The 21751-nt window shown below is 39.2% G+C and overlaps 1 protein-coding gene across 6 annotated transcripts in view; it reads right to left on the reverse strand.

Annotated features, from left to right (window-relative positions):
• The window catches only part of LOC105933805 (protein diaphanous homolog 3), a gene marked incomplete at its 5' end in the record, with an annotated part of 217759 nt that overhangs the window by 125388 nt on the left and 70620 nt on the right, over positions 1–21751 (reverse strand). For all 6 annotated transcript variants that reach the window (XM_036136077.1, XM_036136076.1, XM_036136074.1 and 3 more), the window contains 5 exon segments: positions 3124–3253; positions 8678–8917; positions 13913–14014; positions 17153–17247; positions 19287–19382. In XM_036136077.1, coding sequence (XP_035991970.1) covers positions 3124–3253; positions 8678–8917; positions 13913–14014; positions 17153–17247; positions 19287–19382 — 663 coding nt within the window.

The raw sequence follows: 21751 nt of genomic DNA on the forward strand, positions 1-21751 counted from the left end.
TGAGTGATTTTTATGGGCACTGGGACCTGAACGCCTCTGGAGTCCAGAGAGCTTGCAGACAGATATAGGGTGTTTTAGAGGAATAATAATTGCAGTATTTGTAGAGGTCAAATCCCCCATTGACATCCTTTTATTACTCTGTCAACCTGCTGTGCAATAAAGGAGACGGAGAGAGGAGCACACAACTATGCATATACGCAAAGAGCCACATCACGGACGGATCCACAATAGATCATCTTTTGATATATGGAAATTAAGAGTGAAGAAATGCAGATCTGCCCTCTGAGGCCAAAGCCTGTCAGACAAGTGGGACTTGACTGATGGAGCCAGAGGCTGTGGATGGGAGACCTATATAGGAAATCCTTGCAAACACTCTACATGCTGAGCTCCTACGATACCGCAATCCAAAAGAGCAAAGCAGTCTCTGAAACGTAGTGCGGAAAGCCCCTTCTATATACTTTAAACCTCAGGCTCATCGCTCAGACTGCATGAGGTAGAACTACAAAGCGGCGCTTGAACAGCATATTAAACAGCCATCTCAATGTCGTTGAGTCCTCACATAAGTCCTTAATGACTCTTTGATGCAACAGGATGCCAGAAACAGAACTACTTCCACATCTCTGCCGCGCAAAAAAACTTTCATGCAAGCACGCGTCTTCAGAATTTCCCTGAAAACTGTTTCTACAACCAAAAGGTAGCGTTTATAGCTTTGAGACGAATTACCCTGGTTGAACCCATTAGTTGCTCTCAGTCTTCGCCTGCTACAAGTATCGGTTTAAACAAAGTAACACTAAGCTCAGACCATCCTAGCTGTGCAACGCCGTTTGTGATAAGGGAAGAAAAAAAAATAGAAATAAAACAAAAAGGGGTACAGCGAATAAAACGGAAACCAAGAACGAGATGAAAAAAAAAAGGAAAGGGAAGGACAGACAGACACAGAGGTGTTGACAGACAGATAAGGAGAGATCCATGGGAAATGACAGAAGCAGCAAAAAAAGACTGTTTCTCACTGTCAGGAGAAATAATGATTGCAGAGCTGAAGAGAGGGGAGCAAAAAGAAAAAAAGACAGACACAAAGCGACACTGAACTAAAGTACAGTTTTGCCTCTGTGAGAAGAGTGGGGGAAACGAGGGGCCGCGTTACATGCAGTCAAAAAAGTAGCACCCTTCAGAGCTGGAACACAAATCATTACTGCTACCTCTACCCAACCTTGTTTTCATGCCCAAGTAAGCTCTTTGCTTGGTGTCTATGAATGTAATGCAGCCTTTGAGCGCGTCTACAGTCCTCTCAAATGGCTGTCAGAATTAATGAAAAAGAAGCCACTCAACAGCCCCGGTTGAAAAGAAATGGGATTTGTGTGTCTGAATACGAGATGTGGTGTAATAAGACACTTAATGTGAGCATGTCATATTGGTGGAGAAACAGAGAAAGACTGTGACAGAGAAAGGATCCTGCATCTATACAGATGTAAATATGCCCAGCTTGATGCCTGTGAAGCAGACGTCACACAGTCTGAAGAAAGATCTGAGAACTGTGCTTCCCATTGATCTCAACCTTGTACTTATTAATCTCGGCCTTGTGGACACGCAAGTCCAGTCGGGAGAAATAGACCCACAACGGGGGTGTCATTATCCGCTGTTTTCTAAAAGCACAAATTAAAAAAGAAAATCTAGAGGAGTCTTTATGAAGAGAGTCCAAACAATGAAGCCACACAAATTATCCCCCTACGTTTCTCTCCTCCTCGCACTTTCCCTCTCTCCCTCCCACCAGGAGCAGCGCAGTGGGTAAAAAAAAATCGTCTTTGGAGCAGGGAGGAAACACGCTGTGACGGAACAACATCGCGCACAAACAAACACGGACCGCGCACACGGTCTTCTGCTCGCCGCCGCTGCCCGAGAGCCGCCTACAGCAACGGCGAACAAAGAACAAGACCGGGTCTCCTTTGACCACCCAGTCGGCTCTGCTTGTCTCTGACCTTTACCGTACCCAGGAGAGTCGGGCCAGACTAAAAGCACTTTGAGTGGAGCCATATTTGTGCGAGGAAGAAGAAGAAAAAAAAAAAAAAAACTCGCCAAATCGCGTTAAAACCAACACAGCGGCTCCAAACGTGTTCAAAGAGAGGACTGCTCTTCATCTGGATGGCTGACATCACCTGATGTATTTCCTTGGGGGGGGAAAAAAAAAAAAAAAACACAACAACAACAAAAAAAAAAAAAACAGAAAAAAAAAACTTGTAAATGTACGACAGCTGAAGATTAATGCGGGTTTCAAGCAGCGGAGCAGATGAACTGTGTTGCATGGATCAAACAGTGAAATAATAACACATATTGTTTGTAGAATCAACAAGCTAGCTAATTCCAGAATAACCCCGAGAGATTTTTTAATGAAGAATAAAGCTTACAGTGAAAACAAAGGAATGCATAAAAGAAATGCCTTGTTTCAGTGTAGGTAGGTCACTCTGCTTCTGCACCAAGCACCGAAAAACCTCCAGCATGCTGAAATAAAATAATAACCAACCTATTTCCTGTGCATGAGCTACAATATCTTACTGATTATACAGACTTTGAGATCAGGCGGTGTTAAACAAGGTGTTGAGGTACATAGCACAGGAATTTGATTTAGCTCGAAATCCCACATATCTCATTACTTTTCATTAGATTGTGTGCTCCCATTATCTTCCCCTGCTTTTACCGCATTGTGTTGTCACTATTGTTTATGCCAAGCTGTGATGATTAATGCTCACAATGGAACATGACGCCGGTGCGTTTTCATGGGAAATTTATAAGTTAACGCTGAGTTATTAGATTTAATGACATCGCCAGCAGCTAAAACAACATGTGGAAAAAAGTTAAAAACACAAAAGGCTTTTTTTTTTTCCCCCTGTCTCATTTAAATCTAAAGGGCTTTCCTGACATACAAAGCTGCAAACAAGTAAAACTAATTTTAATTAGATCGGGGGGAAACCAAGTGCAACAACATGGTGAAGGGTGACTGAATGTCTTTCCCCTTCCCCTTGTGCCTATGAACACTTGTTACCAGCCACCATCCTTTCTACACTTAATAAACGTTTATTAACGTCCTATAATAACGCGTTTGAAGGTATGTCCATATATGAAATGTACCTCGGCTTGCTCGATCCACGTGCTCCAGCTCGTCAACAAACTTGATCACATCGGGGAACTGCTCCTCACAAACCTCTGCCAAGAAGTGCAGCAATGTGGTCTTCTGGTCTGCAGACTTTGTGTCCTTTAGCTGCGTTAAAAACACATAAAAAAAAAACATGAAGTTACGCAGCTCGTTTTGTCTGAAAGCAATCCTGAAAAAAACGGGATTCTTTGAATGGGGCAATAAAAAGTATTTTAATAGGGATTATTAAAAAAAAAAAAAAAGGTTGTATATAGGTTGATGCTGTCACGTCAACTTGACGCTTGCATAAACTGGTACTAAATAAATAAACTAAAATAAAGTGAAATATGAATAAACTAAAATAAAGTGAAATGAATTTATTTAAACTGAAATAGATAGGCACAGCTGCACAAGTGTGCACACCTTTAGATTGAAAACTTTGGTGAAGCACCTTTCGATTCAGTGTTTCAGCATTCAGTGTTCTTTGGTAGGTCCATCTGCACCCGCATGCTGACTTGCTGACATTTGCTCACTATTCCTAACAAAAATTATCCTAATCTATAAAATCTTGGTAAATTTAATCCACAGACCTCTTCAGTGGAAGTTTTCTGGACTTTGGTTATAAACTGCATTCTAAACATTTGGTTTTCCTTTACATTCAGTGATTCTTGGGATGATTTGGATGCATGTTTGGAGTTTCTATGATGGTGAAAAGTGCCAGATGTCTAGCAGACACCTTAAGGAATATGGGGCAAAAACTTTCTGCCATTTGGAACCAAATGCCAAATGGTATAAGCACGAGTTATTATACGGTCACTTTTCTTCAGGATGGTGTCTTCGCAAGTTAACTTTGTGCTAAGCATACCATTGGGAATTATGGTCCAAAGGATTAAGTCTGGTTTCATCAAACTGCAACACATTTTCTCAGGTTTTGATGTGAGAAAAGTTATCTTGGGAAGAAATCAATTCTGACACTCAACCTTTCTCCTTAGGCCAGACACATGGAGAATACAGGAGATTGTTGTCACATGCAGAATACAAGAAGTGCTTATTGGGAATTTCTGCAGCTCCTTCAATGTTGCTGTTGACGTCCTGACATCCTCCCTGACCAGCTTCTGTCTCGTCTTTTGATCAACCTCGGAGACATGTGCTGTTTTTATAATTTCCCTATTCAGCCATTTTGTTTTTCAATTATTTAAATAATACTTTAGAACTTTGTGTGGAACCCTTTTGTGACTGATATTTGTTTTCCAAAGTGCATTTTGAGCCTTCTCAGTGAAATATGGCTTTGTCTAAAGGATTAAATCCCACAAGAACTGCTGATATGTCTTTGCAATTAATCAGAATCCCTATTAGTGATAACAGGTGTTAACTAAGGAGCAATAAGGGTTAAATGAACAGTTTAAGGATGGGTACACTTCTGCAAGCAGTTTATTGCAGCTTTTTATTTAAATCAGTTTCCCCAATTGTACTGCCAGCCTGGGGGGCCGCCAGACTTTACTTGCCCCCCCCCCCCCCCCGCCAGGCTAAGCATCATTTGTGTTTTCTTATAAACCAGCAACAGTGATACCAAAGATGATATATTTTAGGGTTGGTAAACTAATTGATTAAAAATTTATTATTTAAAGATACAGATTTATATAAACTGGCCAATTCACATCCGCCCAAACTGTTGCACTTCTTTCTTCAGCAGGACACAGACACTCCCGTCTCCTCCCTGCAGTCGCTCCCCTGACTTTTGTGGGAAATAATGATAGCAGATTCCTCTGTTACTTATTGAATAAAAGGAAACGTTGATTCCATCAAGTTCCAGCACTTTATTGAGAACCAGAGTAGAGACAAAGTAATCACACCGCTGGCTAGGCCATAGCCTGCCCCCTGTCTCTCCCAGCCCTGGTCTACTCCACATCGGACCCCTACCTAGTCCTCACGCTCTGCTATAATTGGCTGACCAGAGCGGCGCAAACACAAACATCCCAAACATTTCCAATCTGACGCAAATTGAAGCCGTCTTCTCCCTGAACACAGCTGCTTACAGGTTTTCGGGGCAGACAGGTCGGGGGTGATTTTAGAACCCCAAGCTTTAATATTTCCATTGATACTCACCCAATTCATGAGCTGCTGCTGAAAGCCTACAGCCAGAATAAAACATGCAACTGTCTTTATAGACACATATAAAACACAATTGTTTTTTGGAGAAACTTGCCCAGGCAGATAGACAAGAAAAACGAAACGCTGAACGGTGCTACGTGCTAAGCTAACAGTACGACATGGATGTTTGTGAGCAACATAACAAGGTTACTGTATCTGCAACAGCGTTGTAGTAAAGATCCTGGACAAGACAAGCTAATGCTAACTGTTATTCACTTTAGGGAGCTGGACTGTCCAACGACAGGGTAGTTTTGGTCTGAACCCCCCCACCCCCACTGCAACAACCGCCAGGCTTAGCCAGTTTTCTGATCCCTGCTTTTCCGACTAATAAACGTGTGTTTTACTTGTCATTATATGTCATTATAAAAAGGTTTGATGAGGAAAAATCTGACATGACATTTTAATGTGAGTATGTACAGGTTTAAAAAGGCCACTGTCTTATTCGCTAAATATAGCAAACCCCAATGATGAAGTAAAAATGTTTATGGAGGAGGACGCTGTCCAACGTGGCAGATGAAAATCTTCCACAGATGATCAACTGGGCTGACAGTCAGTGACTGCAGAAGCCCAAATAACTCAACATCATTTTCATAAGCGTCAAATGTTTCTGTGACCCCTCGTGACCCATGGATGGGGGCACAGTCATCCAGGTTCGCTCAAGATAGAAAAGTTTCATCAAGGGAGAAATCACTCTGAGGAATTTTATATTGATTTCCAGTGACCCGTTCGCCCAAGGGGATAAGTGGACCCAAAGCAGGTTGTCACAGAAAAAAAAACAAGATATATATGAAAACAGAGGATAATAGAGCAATGAATTCTCCAAACTATAAGTGTCTGGCATTCAAGGTTTTCCTTTGATGTGCCACTGCTATGTAGCTATGTGTATAAATTGCCTCCTTTTTAGCTTTCTGTTTTCCTTCTCCAAAGAAAAATGGAAATCACAGTGTGAGAGCTTGTCACGGCAGACGTTTGTCAGGCTTTACATGTACCGCTGCAATTTCGCCCGCAACATCAGATGTGCAGTATCATTTGGGTATTATAAGACAAAGAAACTCGTGTCTGAACGCCTGCGTCATAAACGCCAAGTGTTGACAGCGCAACAGATGATTTTATGTCTCATACTCATGCAGCAGATGCAATTTCACAATGTGATGACCCCCCTGCACTCGCTGCGCCTCTCTCGCCCGCACACGACAATTTTTCAATTTCTCTGATAAATTTCCATCATTGGTCTTTTACAGTCTAATTCCAGGATGCCTCTCGGTATCCCCGCTGTGCGTCCCTCCTGCGGAGTCTGTTGCTGTGTATCTCTCTAGGTGATCTATTGGTAGACAGCAGTGTACTCAGACCCGCTGGGTTTAATCATGTTTGCATTATCTCTTCTAATCAAACATTCTCATCTCTCTTTTCATTTTCTCGCATTTTTTTTACTTTTTTTTTTTTTTGCTCCTTGCCTAAAAGCTTCAACGGCTCACTCACAAAAGGTCCCTCTCTGAATATAGATGGATGGTAATCATAGATGACAATGTAAACATTTCTTCTTTTTCCAGCTGGGCTGGGTGCAATTTCCCTGTGCTGTGAAGTGTGTCATAGTATTAAGTTGTCAAACTCTGGGGGAGGCATGAAGGTGATGCCTTCCTCTACGTTTTGTGCCTGAGACATCGACTCACCATGGTCAGACAACATGTCAGCGTGAGGAGGGGGAGGGGAAAAAAAAAGAAAGAAAAGAAATCGACACCCTGGAACAGTAGCACTGAACTAAGTGGAAGACATAATCCACAAACAAACCTCTGTTGATTGATTATGTTATTGTTCTGCTAATGTTTCCAGTCCATCAAATATGCAGGAATCCGCATTTGGCAAATATGCTGGTGTTTATGTGAGCATAAGCATCCAAGTCTAACAGGGCAAAGAGGTGGCAGTGACAAATGGCTGCGGTGGCTGTTACTGTGGAAACTGCAGCGCGTGTGCCAGCAGCTTTAATGTAACCACTGCAGGAGTTTCTCATCCAAAGATTAAACCTTGTTTTTGCCCACACTATCACACAGGGAAACTTGGTGCTCAGTCTTCATCACGGAGGTATACCCACAGGCCACGTCTTCATCCATGAAGCGGTTGGTTAGTCCTGAAGGGTGTGTGTGCTTTAAGAGGGATTGTGGCCACAGCCCCAGTTATCTATTCTGAGCAGGAGTATGGGAACGAAGCATGGCCTTTATTGGAGGGTTTTCGATAAAAGCAAACTGATGTAAACCGTGTCTCGTATGTTTACGCATCACTATCAGTCTTGTAGGGCAGATGGTGATAGAAACGGTGGAGGGTTTCTGCATTAGAATGGCCTGGACCCAAATCCAAATGCAAATGTTTAGCGAGACTTTTAAACTGAGCTTCAACAATGCGGAGAAGAAGAATGGACAAAGATGTTTGTCTCTAGATGAGGAAAGCTGGCAGAGACATACCCCAAAAGGCTCAGATGTAAAATCCAGCTAAGAGTGGCTCTTAAAAACTAATAAACGGGGCCATGGATACAAATGTAATGTGCAGTTTTCATATTTCATTAGTTAAAAAGTGAGATAAATCCTGAAATCATTGTTATTTCAATTAAAACTGACCTTTTATTCGCCGTTTGGTGGTAACTTTTTTTATTTATTGGGAACTTATTTACTGTTGGATCGAGAATGTATTATTTATTCATTGTGCATTTTCCCATTTTAGGCGACTGGGTTAGATTTGTAGAATAGCTGTCTTGTATTTAAAAAGTTTTGGGTTCATTAGCAGTTACCTGTTGCTGTCCCCCTGGGCAAGGCTCTTAACCCCATGTTGCACAAAAATCTGTGTTGATGTATGAATGTTTGTTGTTGTTTTTTGCGTTTTTAGAGAGTGCCACTGGGTAAACGTGGCTCGAGTGGAAAGGGCTTCAGGAGGTCAGTATGAATGGAAAAGCTGATATAAATTAAGTCCATTCAACATTTAATTTGTTTTTTTTATTCAACATTGCTTGACAACATTTCTGTTGCTACTTTTTTCTTCTGATAAACAACACCTAAGACAAAAAAAAATGTCTTTCCTTTCACCACCTCCTGACCTATTTGGACTCTCACTTCTTTACAAAACAAAATAATGATAAAATATTCGCTTTATTAAACATATCACAGAATAGAATTGACTGCAGTAGCGAGTAGGAAACAATCAGACCATTTCCAAGTAAGGTTCATTTCACGTCAGTCAAAGCTTTTGTCCTAGCTACTTCAAGCGTCCACCTGCAAACATAAGCTGTATAAAATCAATATGCAGGATCAGGAGCCTTATTGAACACGCGTCACTCATGTTGGATCAGTGGCGATGGGATTAGAAATAACTGCGCAGTGTGTGTGAAAGGTCTATGTGGGGGTCAGCGTTTACCTTGCAGAGGGAACTCAGGTCAAAGCCGTATGACTGGGCATTTCGAGATCCTGCATTCATGTAATTTCCCAGCAGCAGCACCAGCTCCAGCAGGCGGCCAAAGGCGCGGCTCTTTCGGACCTCTTCGCACGCTGCGTTTACTGCCAGGATGTCCGGACGCAGGTTGTTCACGTGCTCCTCAAACTGGAGTCGGAATAGGATGTGGCTAAGTCGAGGTCGCAGCCGCTTCATGCTGCTCATCTGTGACAAGAAAAAGTGTGTATCAATAAGTAGAAAAACGTATGCAGCAAAACTGAAGGAAACCAGAGGGGGAAAAAAAAAAAAAAAACTCCCACTTTAGAGAACATACTCAGACTTCAAAATATCTACAATCACATTTTTGGCACTTTCAACATTTATCCGATCTAATTTAGCGCACATTTATGCAACCTGCATACAGGAAAGTGTTGCTAGGTGGCGGTAATAGATGCTGGCAGTGATTTGATTTGAGTCCCAGGTCTGGTAAGTTAATTGTGGAGTTAGTGTCCATATAGGCCAGGCAGCGGAGGGGGTGGAATATACAATAGCCTGCCTTGGATTACCACTCTCACACAATTAGAGAAAATTGAAAAATATTGCATTGGGCCCAAGACCTGGCCACTACAGTGATTGTGTACGTGTGCTGAGGGGGGGATAAGAAGGAGGGAGGCAGGTTCCAATTGTCTAGTTTAAACAACAGCTGGCTGTGTGGTTTGATGTCCTCCATTGAGGGTTTAATTATAGATACTGTAATTTTATCAAATAACTATTTCAGCGAGTGACTGAGTGAGCGTATTTGTGCGTTCATATGAAGAAGGAAAAAAAAAGAAGCCTCAGAGCAAATGGTAAAACTATTTAACAAGAATAAAACAGCACATAAGAAATAAAAAGTGAAGCCGAAACGAAGTCCAGAGATTGGATAAGTTGTATCCGACTCTGATTAGATGATCAGGAAAAGAAGAGAGCAAACATGATCACACCATCAGTGTGGAATGAATTTTCTGTCGCATAGAGAGCACCAGGGAGATTACGTTTGATACAAATAAAGTCACAGACTGATCAGAGAGAGATAAAAATGGATGAAGACTAAATAAAAAAAAACATCACATAATTTAGGCTCTTTAGAGAAACACACGGCTACACCGACAGAGAGAAAAAAAAAAAAAACATTTTACCTTAAAGTTCTAGTTTTGTTCCACTCTCTGAATGTTATAATGTGTGTGCATGTTGCAGTTCCTTCATTTGCTGGAGAAAGATGTAAACGCATCCAAAATAACAGAGCAGCATTGGCTTCTCCTAATGAGGTCATGCTCTCCTAAAAACAGAAAGGATTGAATTCTGGCTTTTTCTGTTATTTTTCCGGGTATATCAATACTTAATGGATCACATTTTAAGCAAGCAATGACGTGTACCAATGGGAGCAAACAGACTTTCTCTCCGCTTCTGTCGAGTTGACAGATGCACAGCCACAGCTCTTTTTTTTTTCCCCTTTACCCATCAGCTTTCTCTTTTTTTTTTTTTTATTCAGAGCCTTATACGCACTGAAGAAATCATAAAAGCTTCAAACTCTCACTCAACATATATTTTGTTAGTCTGTCTGGATACAGAGAGGCAGCAGATTAAGAGGTCAAGAGAGACACTGTAATGGTATATTCTTAAAACCTGCAATACCTGGAGCAAACTAGAAAAGGCACTTACACAAGATGTTAAACATCAAGTATCTGTCACAGCGTAAAGTCATTTATTTAAGATACATTTTAATAAAACGAAACAAACAATTGTCAGGTGCAGAGGAACAGCTGGTAAACGCTGCAGCTGAGCCTGCCTTTCAGGCAACAACTGCTCATTTATTTGTCTGGTGCCCTGCAGGTTAGAGGAGATATTCAGAGTGTTACCAACCTGGCCCATGGGGCCAGCACCTTTCTGTGCCGCCGGCCCTAATTATTTACACATTAAGCTATGAGCTAATATAAGATGAATTCAAATAAAGATAATCTTTTAGAACAATCGAGGTTTGCATTGAGAACAGCTGTGAGCAGATTAATTATTCCAGTTTTAAACATAACCCTAAGAAAAGCATGGCAGTAAGAATGTACTTAAATATCTAAGAGAACATTGTATTGGAGGTGTACACAAAAGTCACGGTTTGGTACGATTCCAGTACGTATTAACCAGGAAAACAAAAATACAGGATTTCTTTTTTTTTTTTACTTCAATGAGCAGTAAAAAAAAAAAAAAAGAATCAAATTATGAAACTAATTTGATTTTATTGTCTTCTAAAACTTAAAAAAATGTGGAAAGCATAGAACTGCCTGACAATTTGCCACTTAAAAAACAGTGAAGGCTGTTTTTTTTTTTTTTTTTTTATAAAACTGTGCCTGTATTTTAGAATAGAAGATGTTTTAATCACTTTGGAGTTGTTTTGATATTTTCGACAACCCAGTGCACCAGCTGAACCTGAAAGTTCTGGTTGAGCCGACTTTTTTTCCTTCACTGTGGCTGCATGAGAAACCTTGTTTTCAAAACAGCAGATTTTAGCGATAGCTTGCAGTCCTCTCCGTTTAGTTGTGGTCCCACTTTTTAAACTTGTGTTACAGAATGTTGCGTTGTGCATTTGGTGCCGCATGTGTTCAGCGAGGAAACAAAGCTGTATCCGGTACATGTGCGTACTGAGCAACAAGGATGTACCAGGTGTTTCTGGCATGAACAGGTGTAGGACATCACACCCCTAGAACACTTCCCACTCTACTAAACAATGCTGTCGTAGGAGCTTAAATCGAAATAACATTCTGGAAATCAAAGTAAAACCTTGGCTTTTGTGGGGGATATCGTGCTATCTGGCAGATTTGATTGCAGATGGATAACTGTATAGTTTGTCTTTTCTGGCCTACTGTAGAAACCTGACAACGCAACATGCCAGGGTATGCAACAACGATTCTATATCACTGCTTCAAGTGATTCTATGTTCAAACCTTTTTTGCATTTTTGCCATTAGTCAAATCTGATTATATGAAACATTTTCATAATACCTACATAAATCTATTTTGACACATTTATAGTGACTTTGATGAACACAGTTAATGAAAACCCAAAATTAAATTGATCAGAAAATAGATTACAGGACCAATTAAAATGGTTTCAAACATACGTCTTGGCATAGAGAAAGTTATGTGCATCTACTGTCGAGCACTCAACTCTTTGTATAATTTACTACATCTATGCAGCGTTGGCATGGAGGAGATCAGCCTGTGGCACTGTTGGGGTGTTCAGGAAGCTCAGGTGGCTTTAATAATGGCCTTCAGCTCATATTCAGCTTGACAATAGCAAATAGGTTCTCTGTGGGATTTATGTTAGATGAGTGTGTTGTCCAATCAAATGTGACGATATCATGGTCATTACACCAGGTATTTAGTAGTGTGGGACGTTTCCAAGACCCGTAGGAAAATAACAGCAGCATGTGGCTCCGACTCCCAAATGTAAGGCAAAATGTTCTTCTATCTGAACAAAGTATTCGGGACCTGTTAGCAACAGTCCAGCCATTGTTTTTGCTTCTTCGCAATCCTCTCATGGCTGCAGTTGTTCCTGCTGCTTTTTGCACCTTTTTTAACCACGTATTTTCTTTCCACTCAACTTTCCATTAATAGACTTGCATATAGCCATAATTGAAAAGCAAGCTTCTTTAGTAATGACCTTTAGGTGTTTACCGACCACAGCTGTCAAATCATCGGTCTTCCCCATGATTCTCGAGGCCATAACATGTCTACAGCATAAGATGTCTGTATTAAATGTCCTCTGTTTTTATTGATATTATGTAATACTTTAACTTTGAGATAAACTTAATTTTGGTTTTTCATAAGCTATAAACCATAGTCATCAATATTAAACAGAAATAAACACTTAGAATATACCATTCTGTGTACGAACCCATATATGAGTTTGCCAGTCCAAACTGAAGTACAGAAATAAATTAACTTTTCGATGACACTCTAGCTGATTGAGACACACTTGAATTATATGCAGGAATCTGTTGCATCAATATCTCAAAATTATGCGTAAAATGTGATGCAAGAAATGAAAATTGATTCTAAGATTTTTTACCTATTCTAGACTTTTTTGGCACAAAAACACAATGACGTTTTTGTCAATGATAATTGTTCAATTAACCTGGAGAAAAACGCATGTTTAGAGGGCACTGTACGGAGCAATTTGGACAATGTTCTCTGCATAGACATTACAGCCACACAATGAAACATACAGGAGAGACCTCAGCTAAAGTGTGAAGAGGAATGTGCTGAAAATACAAACTAACTGTATATATGTTGTCTTCATAGCTTTTCTTTAATAGTGTGAAGTGCTTTAATGGTCATTATGATTAGAAAAGCACTAAATAAATTCACCATTTAAGGTGAAACCACAAGCTGCTTTGGGCCTACACATACTCATAGAAACAGGAATTACCTGGTTCAATTTAGCTAGTTTTACACAAAAAAAGCTGTTCTAAGCGCTTCATCTCCTCCCTCTAGTCAATCAACCAAATGTATTTTCAATGTGAGTACAAAACAAAGGCCAAAAGGAGTAGATTATTACACGTTTCTATCAATATCAAAGTTTCTATAAACAGAAAGCCCACAACACCCTTTAACTATAAATCCGAATAAACATTCTTTGGACCGTCTTTGGGAAAATGATGCAGACGTAATAAGGTAGCAAGTGGTGCTCTTTAATGTGCATAAATTAGTCCACAGGTGTCCTGGCTCTCTTCCTACCTCTTAAAAAGATAGAATTTTAAAAAGCCCCGGATTATGTTAATCATAGGAAAGCACTCAGTATGTGCCTGTGCGTGCATTAGTGTTTTCACAAAGACAGAGAAAGAAATGCAAATACGAGACAAGTTTAGATTACCATAAAATTAATGAAGTAACAAACATGTTTTCGAAATCTGTGCAGCCGGTTATGCTCTGTTTAACTGTTTTATTCATAGTACACTTAACTTTGCACTATAACGATAGAGGAAAGAGTCGAGACTCGTAATCATCCAAAATAGTATAGTGGGACATAATGCCTGTTTTTTTTGTGTGTGTGCATTTCTACTCGTATTATAGGGAAAAAAAAGTTGTATGCTCTACTTGTGTATGTTATTAAAGCAATAGCCATTTAGTCTGAGTTGGGCTGACAGTTTTTGTGCGCATGTGGGTGTGCGTGCATGAGTATACTCACCACAACCCCGAACTGCTCAGGCTCTGACAAATTAGAGTACTCGTTTTTGTACTTGGCCAGCGCGTTCAGCTGTTCCTGCTCTGGGAGGTGCTTTACAAGGTTCTGCAAACAGTGTGAAAGGGAGATGATGAAAGTAGCAAAAAAGAAAAAAAAGAAAACACGATCCCAGACATTATTAAATTTAGTAAATAGACTTGGTGCCTTGTTAAACATTAAATATTTCTTCAACGTTTGAACTTTGCTTGAAATTTAAGCCATTTCACGAAACGGAGGATTGTCGTCCCTGCGTCCCCACAACAAACTAGCTGCCCCCAGAAAAGCTAAGGAGCAATGTGGATTTTTCCTTTCCTCTGCTTTTCATTAAAATAATAAATAATGTTTAACCAAAGACAGGCTTTGCATGCATGAAGTCGTGTTTCAGGCAGAAAAATCAGCAGAGAGCAAAATAAATTGCGTATTTATTGTGAATATACAGCGGTTCATTTTTAATAAAGCCTGTTGCTTTGCAGCCGACATTTACAGTCTTATGTGGTGAAATTGCTCTGGTGCCTGGAGTCAAAGCAAACAAAGGCACGTGTGTAAATAGAGCTTCTTTTATTGATGCACCATAATTGAATTTGCCTTAATGACTATTAATTGATCAAATGAATTATTCAATGTGTACATCTAAAGCTCAGGTTTGTTTTTATTTGTTTCAGCTCAGTCTGCACACTATGACAGCAAAATAATCTAAAACCTTCAGAGGCATTCATTAACCTCAATGTTTGGTGCAAAAATAGTCAGCCAAAAACCCAATTAAAAAGTTAATGCAGCAAACTGTCTTTTAATCTGTTTCACACAGAGTTGTTAGTCTTTTTCCCCCCCTCTCATGTATCCCATACACAGAAGTATGAGTTTTGTAATTATATTATATTAACAGCCTTTTCTGGGTTGCATAAATTAAATAAAACCCAATTAAACAAAAAGAAATGCTCAAAATGTATTAAAATTAGCATCTCAGAGTATTCAAAATAGAAACTTCATCTTATGGAAAAAGTAACGATAATAATCAGTTAAATTAGCAATCATTTTTGAAATATACGGAATTGTTATGATCATTCAACATCAGAAAAGAACAAAAAAAGTCATTCAAAAGTGAACAATACACACATTTGGGCACTTGGTAAAATCTTAAATGACAACCTACAGTGAACTGTCAGGCTCTAAAGTGGCTCTGCTTGTACCTTTCTGGTAGAAATGGACTGGCAGGTGTGGAACCACAGGGTTCTGTTTAGGGACCTCTCCTAAGAATGTCTACACGCTTCCCCTATAAAATAAATTCAAGACATTTCCCTGATGGTTCTCCCATTCTTTTTGTTGGTGATACACATCTTTATTGTTCAGGTAAGACTACTGAACAGCATGTCTTCTTTGATTAAATGCTTAATCAGCATCAAACTGTGGTTGCATATCAATTAACTACAGCTTAATCCTGGAAAAAACTGAGTTTACCAATCTGAAATCATGCAGCACAATGGTGCACCAGGTTTTATTGTTCAGCAAAGCCAAAGAAACCTTGGTGTCAACTTTGACTCTGACATGTCTTTAGAGTGTCGTTCAAGACAATCGATAAACACCTGTTTCTTCTATCACAGGAATATCTCCAAGTCACCCCTTTTTGTGTGTGTTTGCACTGGCTGACTGTACAATTTAGAAACTAGTTTAAAATCTCTGTCCTCACTTTTAAAGACCACCTGGCCTCGTAGAGCTTAAAATGTCTTCCCATAGTCTGAGATCATCAGGATAAGAAGGAAAGTGCTGCCAGTGACAGGGGAGACTGATCTCTATTTTTGTTTTGACAGGCATTTAATCAATGAGGATCTAATATTATGACCTACACAGATGTTTTGAGGTATCTTTTTATTTAATCTTTTGCTTCTCGCATGTTTTTTTATTTTTATAAATGAAAGTTTACTTACAAATGTTAACATAATGAATAATTCATAATAACTCTACAGTTTTTTTTTTTTTTTAATACTAGTGAAACTATGCTTTTTATTCCGTTTTACTGGAATATTGAAATATCTCAGATAGGTCGAAAACTGAGCTACATCACAGAAGAACAACTTCAACTTCCCACAACTTTTGAACAGCCTGTAGGTGAAAAGTCAAGCAGGGCAAAAGTCCACCACTAAAGCATCAGGATATTTTATAGCTAAATATAAGCGGCCCTATGCCACTGTGGAGGACGGAGGAGTTTAACATGTAATTCAAGTACTCAAGCCTCTGAACGAATAATGTTTCCTCCTGCTAAGAATTCAAAAACAATGCTCTAAACTTCAATGCAGAGAGCCAGCGAGAAAGTATAAAACTGTCCAAAACTACAAATAAATTCATTAAAATAACTTCAACTCAAATACAAGCTATAAAAAAAATCAGAGTTTTGCTGCTATAATATAATTTATGCTCTCCACAAGACTTTATGCAAGTATTTTGCCAAAGTAAGTGAGAAGGATTTTGAGACCTAATGCCAAACTTCCTTTATTTCTCTGTTTTAGCGTGCCATTTCTCTGAATATAACTTTTTGTTAAATCCACAAAAGTTGCATAGTCCTCTACAGATGAGGGGTGAACCAAACGCAAAACTGTGAACCAAACTGTTCATTCAGTGACCTTTTCCACACCTGACCCAGTGATCCAAAAGAAAGAAAGACCGTAAGAATATGTGATAAACTTAGTGATGAATGAGCCAAAGTACTGTCATTAATTAATAAATGACAAACAAAGCCTACAGTCACAAAGCGAAATAAGTGTTTATAAATTAAAGCACAAAACAGAGGACCGACAGCCTTGGTAAACACCCACAGTATATAAGTCTGTTTGGTTCTATCATTTCCAGACTCTTTGTCTGACAAACAGTCACAAATGAGGGTGTACTTCATATTTAGAGATACCCAACGTTTCAGCCTTAAGCTACGCTGCGTTTTAAGGTTGACAACTAATGAAGACAACAGGCAGGAGTTGGGGCGTGAACCTGTGTAGCTGTGTAGGAGAAGAGCAGCACAAGAAATCCAATTCCAGCCTCAGGTGCGTAGTTGCATATTGTCGGATGAGTTGCTCTCCAATATTCTTTCCATCTCACAGTTGAGCATGACCAGATTTACTGTTGGCGGGTCAACGGATTCTTACGCTCCCGATGCAAAAAAAAAAAAAAAGATGAGGCTTCAAACATTTTTGCAACTTTACGCAACGCTTGTCCTACCTGGATCATAGGTTCAGTGAGCTGCTCCTCATCCACCTCCACTATCATGCGACGTATTTCCTGGTAAGGCATGCGGTAGGAACCCAAGAAGATTGCTGGGGAGAGGGGGGGGGGATAGGAAAGCAAAGGCTTTTGTACATATTAGAATGATTCACAACTGTGCATTATTACGGTGGTTTCAGGCAACTTATCAAATGAATTAGAAAGAAGTAACAATGAATAAAGAGACAGAAAACAAAAGAGCTCAAGAATGCATTAAAGAACACATTAAGTAAATGAAGTTGGAACCAAAGAGAAATCCAATTAAAGCTGCATCAGTGCATGAGTCCATCAAACAAAACTGTTTTCAAATATCTAATTTTAAAAGTCTAAATAGCTTGGCTAGATTCAAAACCAAATGTATGATAAGGAATGGGTTGGGTAATAGCTTATCATCATTCGAGCTGTAAGGAAATACATATGCTCCAGCCAGATGAAGGTATATTACAAAAATATGAAAAACAAACACTGCAGCTCGTCCATATTTGAGTACAGCGTGGAGAAATCCCTGCGTATTAAATCATACACAGCTGAACCAGTATTAACACGTCAACACAAAACATGCATATAGATTGTCATTCTGTTTCTGATTTGACATGTTTTTACTTTCTTGATTTTCTTACTTAAACCTAATTTTCACTGTCAGAAAAGGGGGATCTAACAATCACGTTTTTACATCACCACCTGATACAAACGGTGAGTTCCTTAGAGCCGACAGAAAAATAGTACATCGCGACTCATTAGCAGGGATCTGAATAAAACTTCACAGTGAAGCACAACACAATCGATCAATCAAAAAGAAAAGGAAAACCAACGTAGTCATTACCAACCTCAGTCAAGGCTTTTAGAGCGTTTCCCTCCTATGGTGAAATGCATAGTATAAACTTGCCCACTCTCCCACCCCTCTCTTTCCTGCTCTATAGTTTCTACTGCATGATTTATCACCGTTACGGGGCTGATTAGTCCCATTTTCTTTTAATACGTGAAACAAAAGGTCACGGCTCCCCTCCATATAAGCCAATGAGGTGCAAAGATCCGAGAGTGCTTAAGAGATCAGCGGGATCCTCATTAATGCCGGGTGCTTTTAAAACGATCATTTTAGGGCCAAGCATACATGCGAGAATGCATCTTGTGAGTGCATAGGCGAGAGAAAGAAACCTGAAGAGAGCGAGGGAGTTGAATCAGGAGGAGACGGATCTATGGTATCATGCGCTGTAGCGTTTTTCATTTTTTTCCTTCCTGCCTTAATGGATCCTTAACATTGTTAATTAGCTTTGTGCGAAGAGATGAGTCATAAGTATCAACAGCCAGGTTCACATTAAGTGCCGTCTTGTAATAACTGCTATGGCAACAAGCAAAGGCATAATAAAGAAGGCAGATGTTTGGGCACCCCTGCTCAGAGAATCTGTTCCTGCCCATAATTTAGTGAGTCCATCATGAAATGATTTTCAAAAGGACACCAGATTTTGGATGCAGTCTTCTTTTTGAAATCGATCCATGTTTTGTTTTTATTTTATGATTTCATAACCAGAATGGGAAATTACACCCCCCCCCCCCCCCCCCCCCACCACCACTGGCCAACAACTGGCAAATTCATAAAGCATATCGGAGGAACCTGAAAGTGGGTTTGCGATTTAAACCACGACTTAAGGAAGATTTATCTTGCATCAATATATTGAAGCGCGATCAGAACATCAAAAGAGCAATGCACAGAAGATCAAAAAAGAATCCCAGGAATCTCGTCTGTGTTAAGAATAACAGCGCAAAATTAAAAACTAAATCACTTTTACCTTTCTTTGAGACGCATTCACAAGTCGTTGCTTAAGCTTGTATCGGTTAAGTGCTGAGTGCACACAAGCTTTCATTTCACTTTATTTTTATATTCTAAACCTGCGTAAAAAAAAAAAAAAAATTGGCTAACCCATTCTCTGCCAAGTTATTCAACTTGACAATAAGAGAATTAAAAAGTAAAAGAAGAACAGTAAGTGAAAAAGATAAGAGCGCCAGAACGGCCTACTACACTTGAACACATTTTGAAGGCTCCTATAAATGTAAATCAAGGTAGAAGTGGCCTGAGAGGAAAAAGGACACTTACAGAGATTTTGTGCAATCTTGGGATCGAGCACCTTGAGCTCTTTAATCCTCTTCTTTATGGATTTCTTATCCTCTAGATCCTCTTCGTCCTTTTTAGCTGATGAAGACAAAAAAAATACAAAAAAAAAATGTTACAAAAAGGAAAAACATGAACTTAATGGTAGGCAATAAAAGAAAAATCTGATACCGTAGAGTATCCTGGTTGTCATTGTCATAATAGAGCGAATAAAGACCAGGATTTAAAACGAAATGTCACAAGGCTTTTAACTGTAAACTCAGCTGTAATATGGTACAGATGTGGGACTTTGAGGATATCACCTCTTGAAAAAAGGCAAAAGTATCTAATACAAAAATAAGTTACTTTTCAGGAATCATGAGCAAAAGAGATTACAGAAATGTGGTAGAATAAACACTCACATGGTAAGTTATTGAAAAACTGTGGGAATACAATGAAAAACGCTTTGCATATAAAAGTGAGAGTGCGTTGTTAAAGTTACTAGGGGCGAGGAGAGCGGGATGCTGCGCGTTCTACTGGGACACAACACACACAGCATGACCAAAAATAAAAATCTAAACAAGCAACCAACTCTGTGTCATTTCTAACCTGTCTATATTACTTAATTGTATTGGTACGAATTTGATTTATAGCTGAAAGTAAAGTGGGTCCGTTTGCCTTATAAAGTGCCCTGAGATACCATTTGCTGTAAACGAATTATATCTAAGAACTAGAGTCCACAGAAATCATCACAGTTTGGTATATTTTTGGCATGTTTAATTTAAGAATAAATGAGATGCTTTTATTTATTTTTTTTACTTCGTTTAAAAATCCTTTACAATCTCTAAAACTTTGATTTTAGATGTTCTAAAACCTTTAAAAAGTGGAAAGCTTACTCGAGATTAGGTTGAATGTTTAATTATTAATAAAGCAGCACGCAAAGCCAATATTTGGATTGATTATGTAGCAATATAACCACTTGAAAACAATCAAAGTTATTGTTTTGACATTTTGAGAACAAGACCATGCCCATATTTGAGAATAAAATATTTAAATCACTTTGGAGAGGCTTTGATATTTTGTCACACTCGTTTACTATTTGTACCTGAATGCAGTAAAGAAAATCATCACTTGTCTTCAACAGATTCCACCAACTGCATCATACGTGTACATGAGTTTGGGCTGATTGGATGCTATGGATAGGGTTTTGGACGTCCGCCTATTTTTTTTTTTTCCCGTATCTGTGAAGTTAAAATTTGGCTTGGTGAGTAATTTAGTACCATAGTGAGCTAGCGAGCTAAAGAATTTATTGCAGATGAAAAATGTTTATGCTTACAGGTTTGGTACCCGTTTCTTCCTCCGCTGTAGCTGCGTCACAACCCTTAAAGGTGCATAGCCACGTTATTTGACTTTTTTTTTTTTTTTATACGTCAGTAACTCACACTGGTTGCATAGAAGTTTTTTATGAAAGATCGTCACATCCTGCTGGCATATTAGTTGTTATTTTGGTAGTTTATGCTTTGTTTTTCTCAATTTGTTAGTAAATAAAAAATTTTGTGTTTACGTTTAATAACAGAGGAAGTACTTGCGCAGCAGGGGCTAAAACAAGGAAGCGGCTAACGGCTATTACCATCGCCAGGCGAAACAATGAAGAATGTTCCAAGATCTAATAAAAAAAAGAATATGATTCCAAGAGGGAAAAGACTGGAATGCCACTGGGAATGAAGAATGAATGTTGGTGTTCACTGAGGCAGATGCTAAAGCTGCCAATTGCTCAGATGAAACCGCCGAGTTGATTGAAATGTTCTGATATGAGGCTCTTTAAATTGCTGTAGATCAGCGTATTTAATTAATAATGGTTGGTCTTCAATCACGCCGAGCAGCCGCTTTACTGCGAGGCATTTCAGAAGGTCAGGCTCAGTCCGGCATGATTTAATTTTGATTTATTAATTACGCAAACGGGGATTATGATAGTTCTGCAATACTGTCGCCAGATGGCCCCACGCCTGTTTATTTCTGCTAATCATGCCTGGTGCTGGGGCTTTTTTTTTATCCACATAAAGGACCATCAAAACATTAATCAGGATGGAGGCTATACAACCTTATTTTATCATGATCAAATGGTTTTTGGTCTTTTTTAAGCATATAACGTGGCTACATACCTTTCATATTCCCTATTAGCAGACGTCAGTGATTCGTCTGTTTTGGTGTCACTTTTAAAGTTGCGCTACAAAACATTGCATTTTGCACATTTCACTCTGCAGGTGTTCGGCTGAATAACAATACTGTATTTGTTAAGTACCTGTGCATACCAAAATATATTTTCAGTAGGAATACATATGTCGTTACACCCCAGCAAAACTGGACTGAATTGTTAAAAAAAATTAATAAATAAAAAGAAAATACACTTACTGGCCAAAACTAAGACCCACATACAGTTTATTAGTGAATGTCTGACTTTAACCTTTGAT

The sequence above is a fragment of the Fundulus heteroclitus genome, chromosome 4 (genome assembly GCF_011125445.2).
Source record: "Fundulus heteroclitus isolate FHET01 chromosome 4, MU-UCD_Fhet_4.1, whole genome shotgun sequence".
Lineage (NCBI taxonomy): Eukaryota > Metazoa > Chordata > Actinopteri > Cyprinodontiformes > Fundulidae > Fundulus > Fundulus heteroclitus.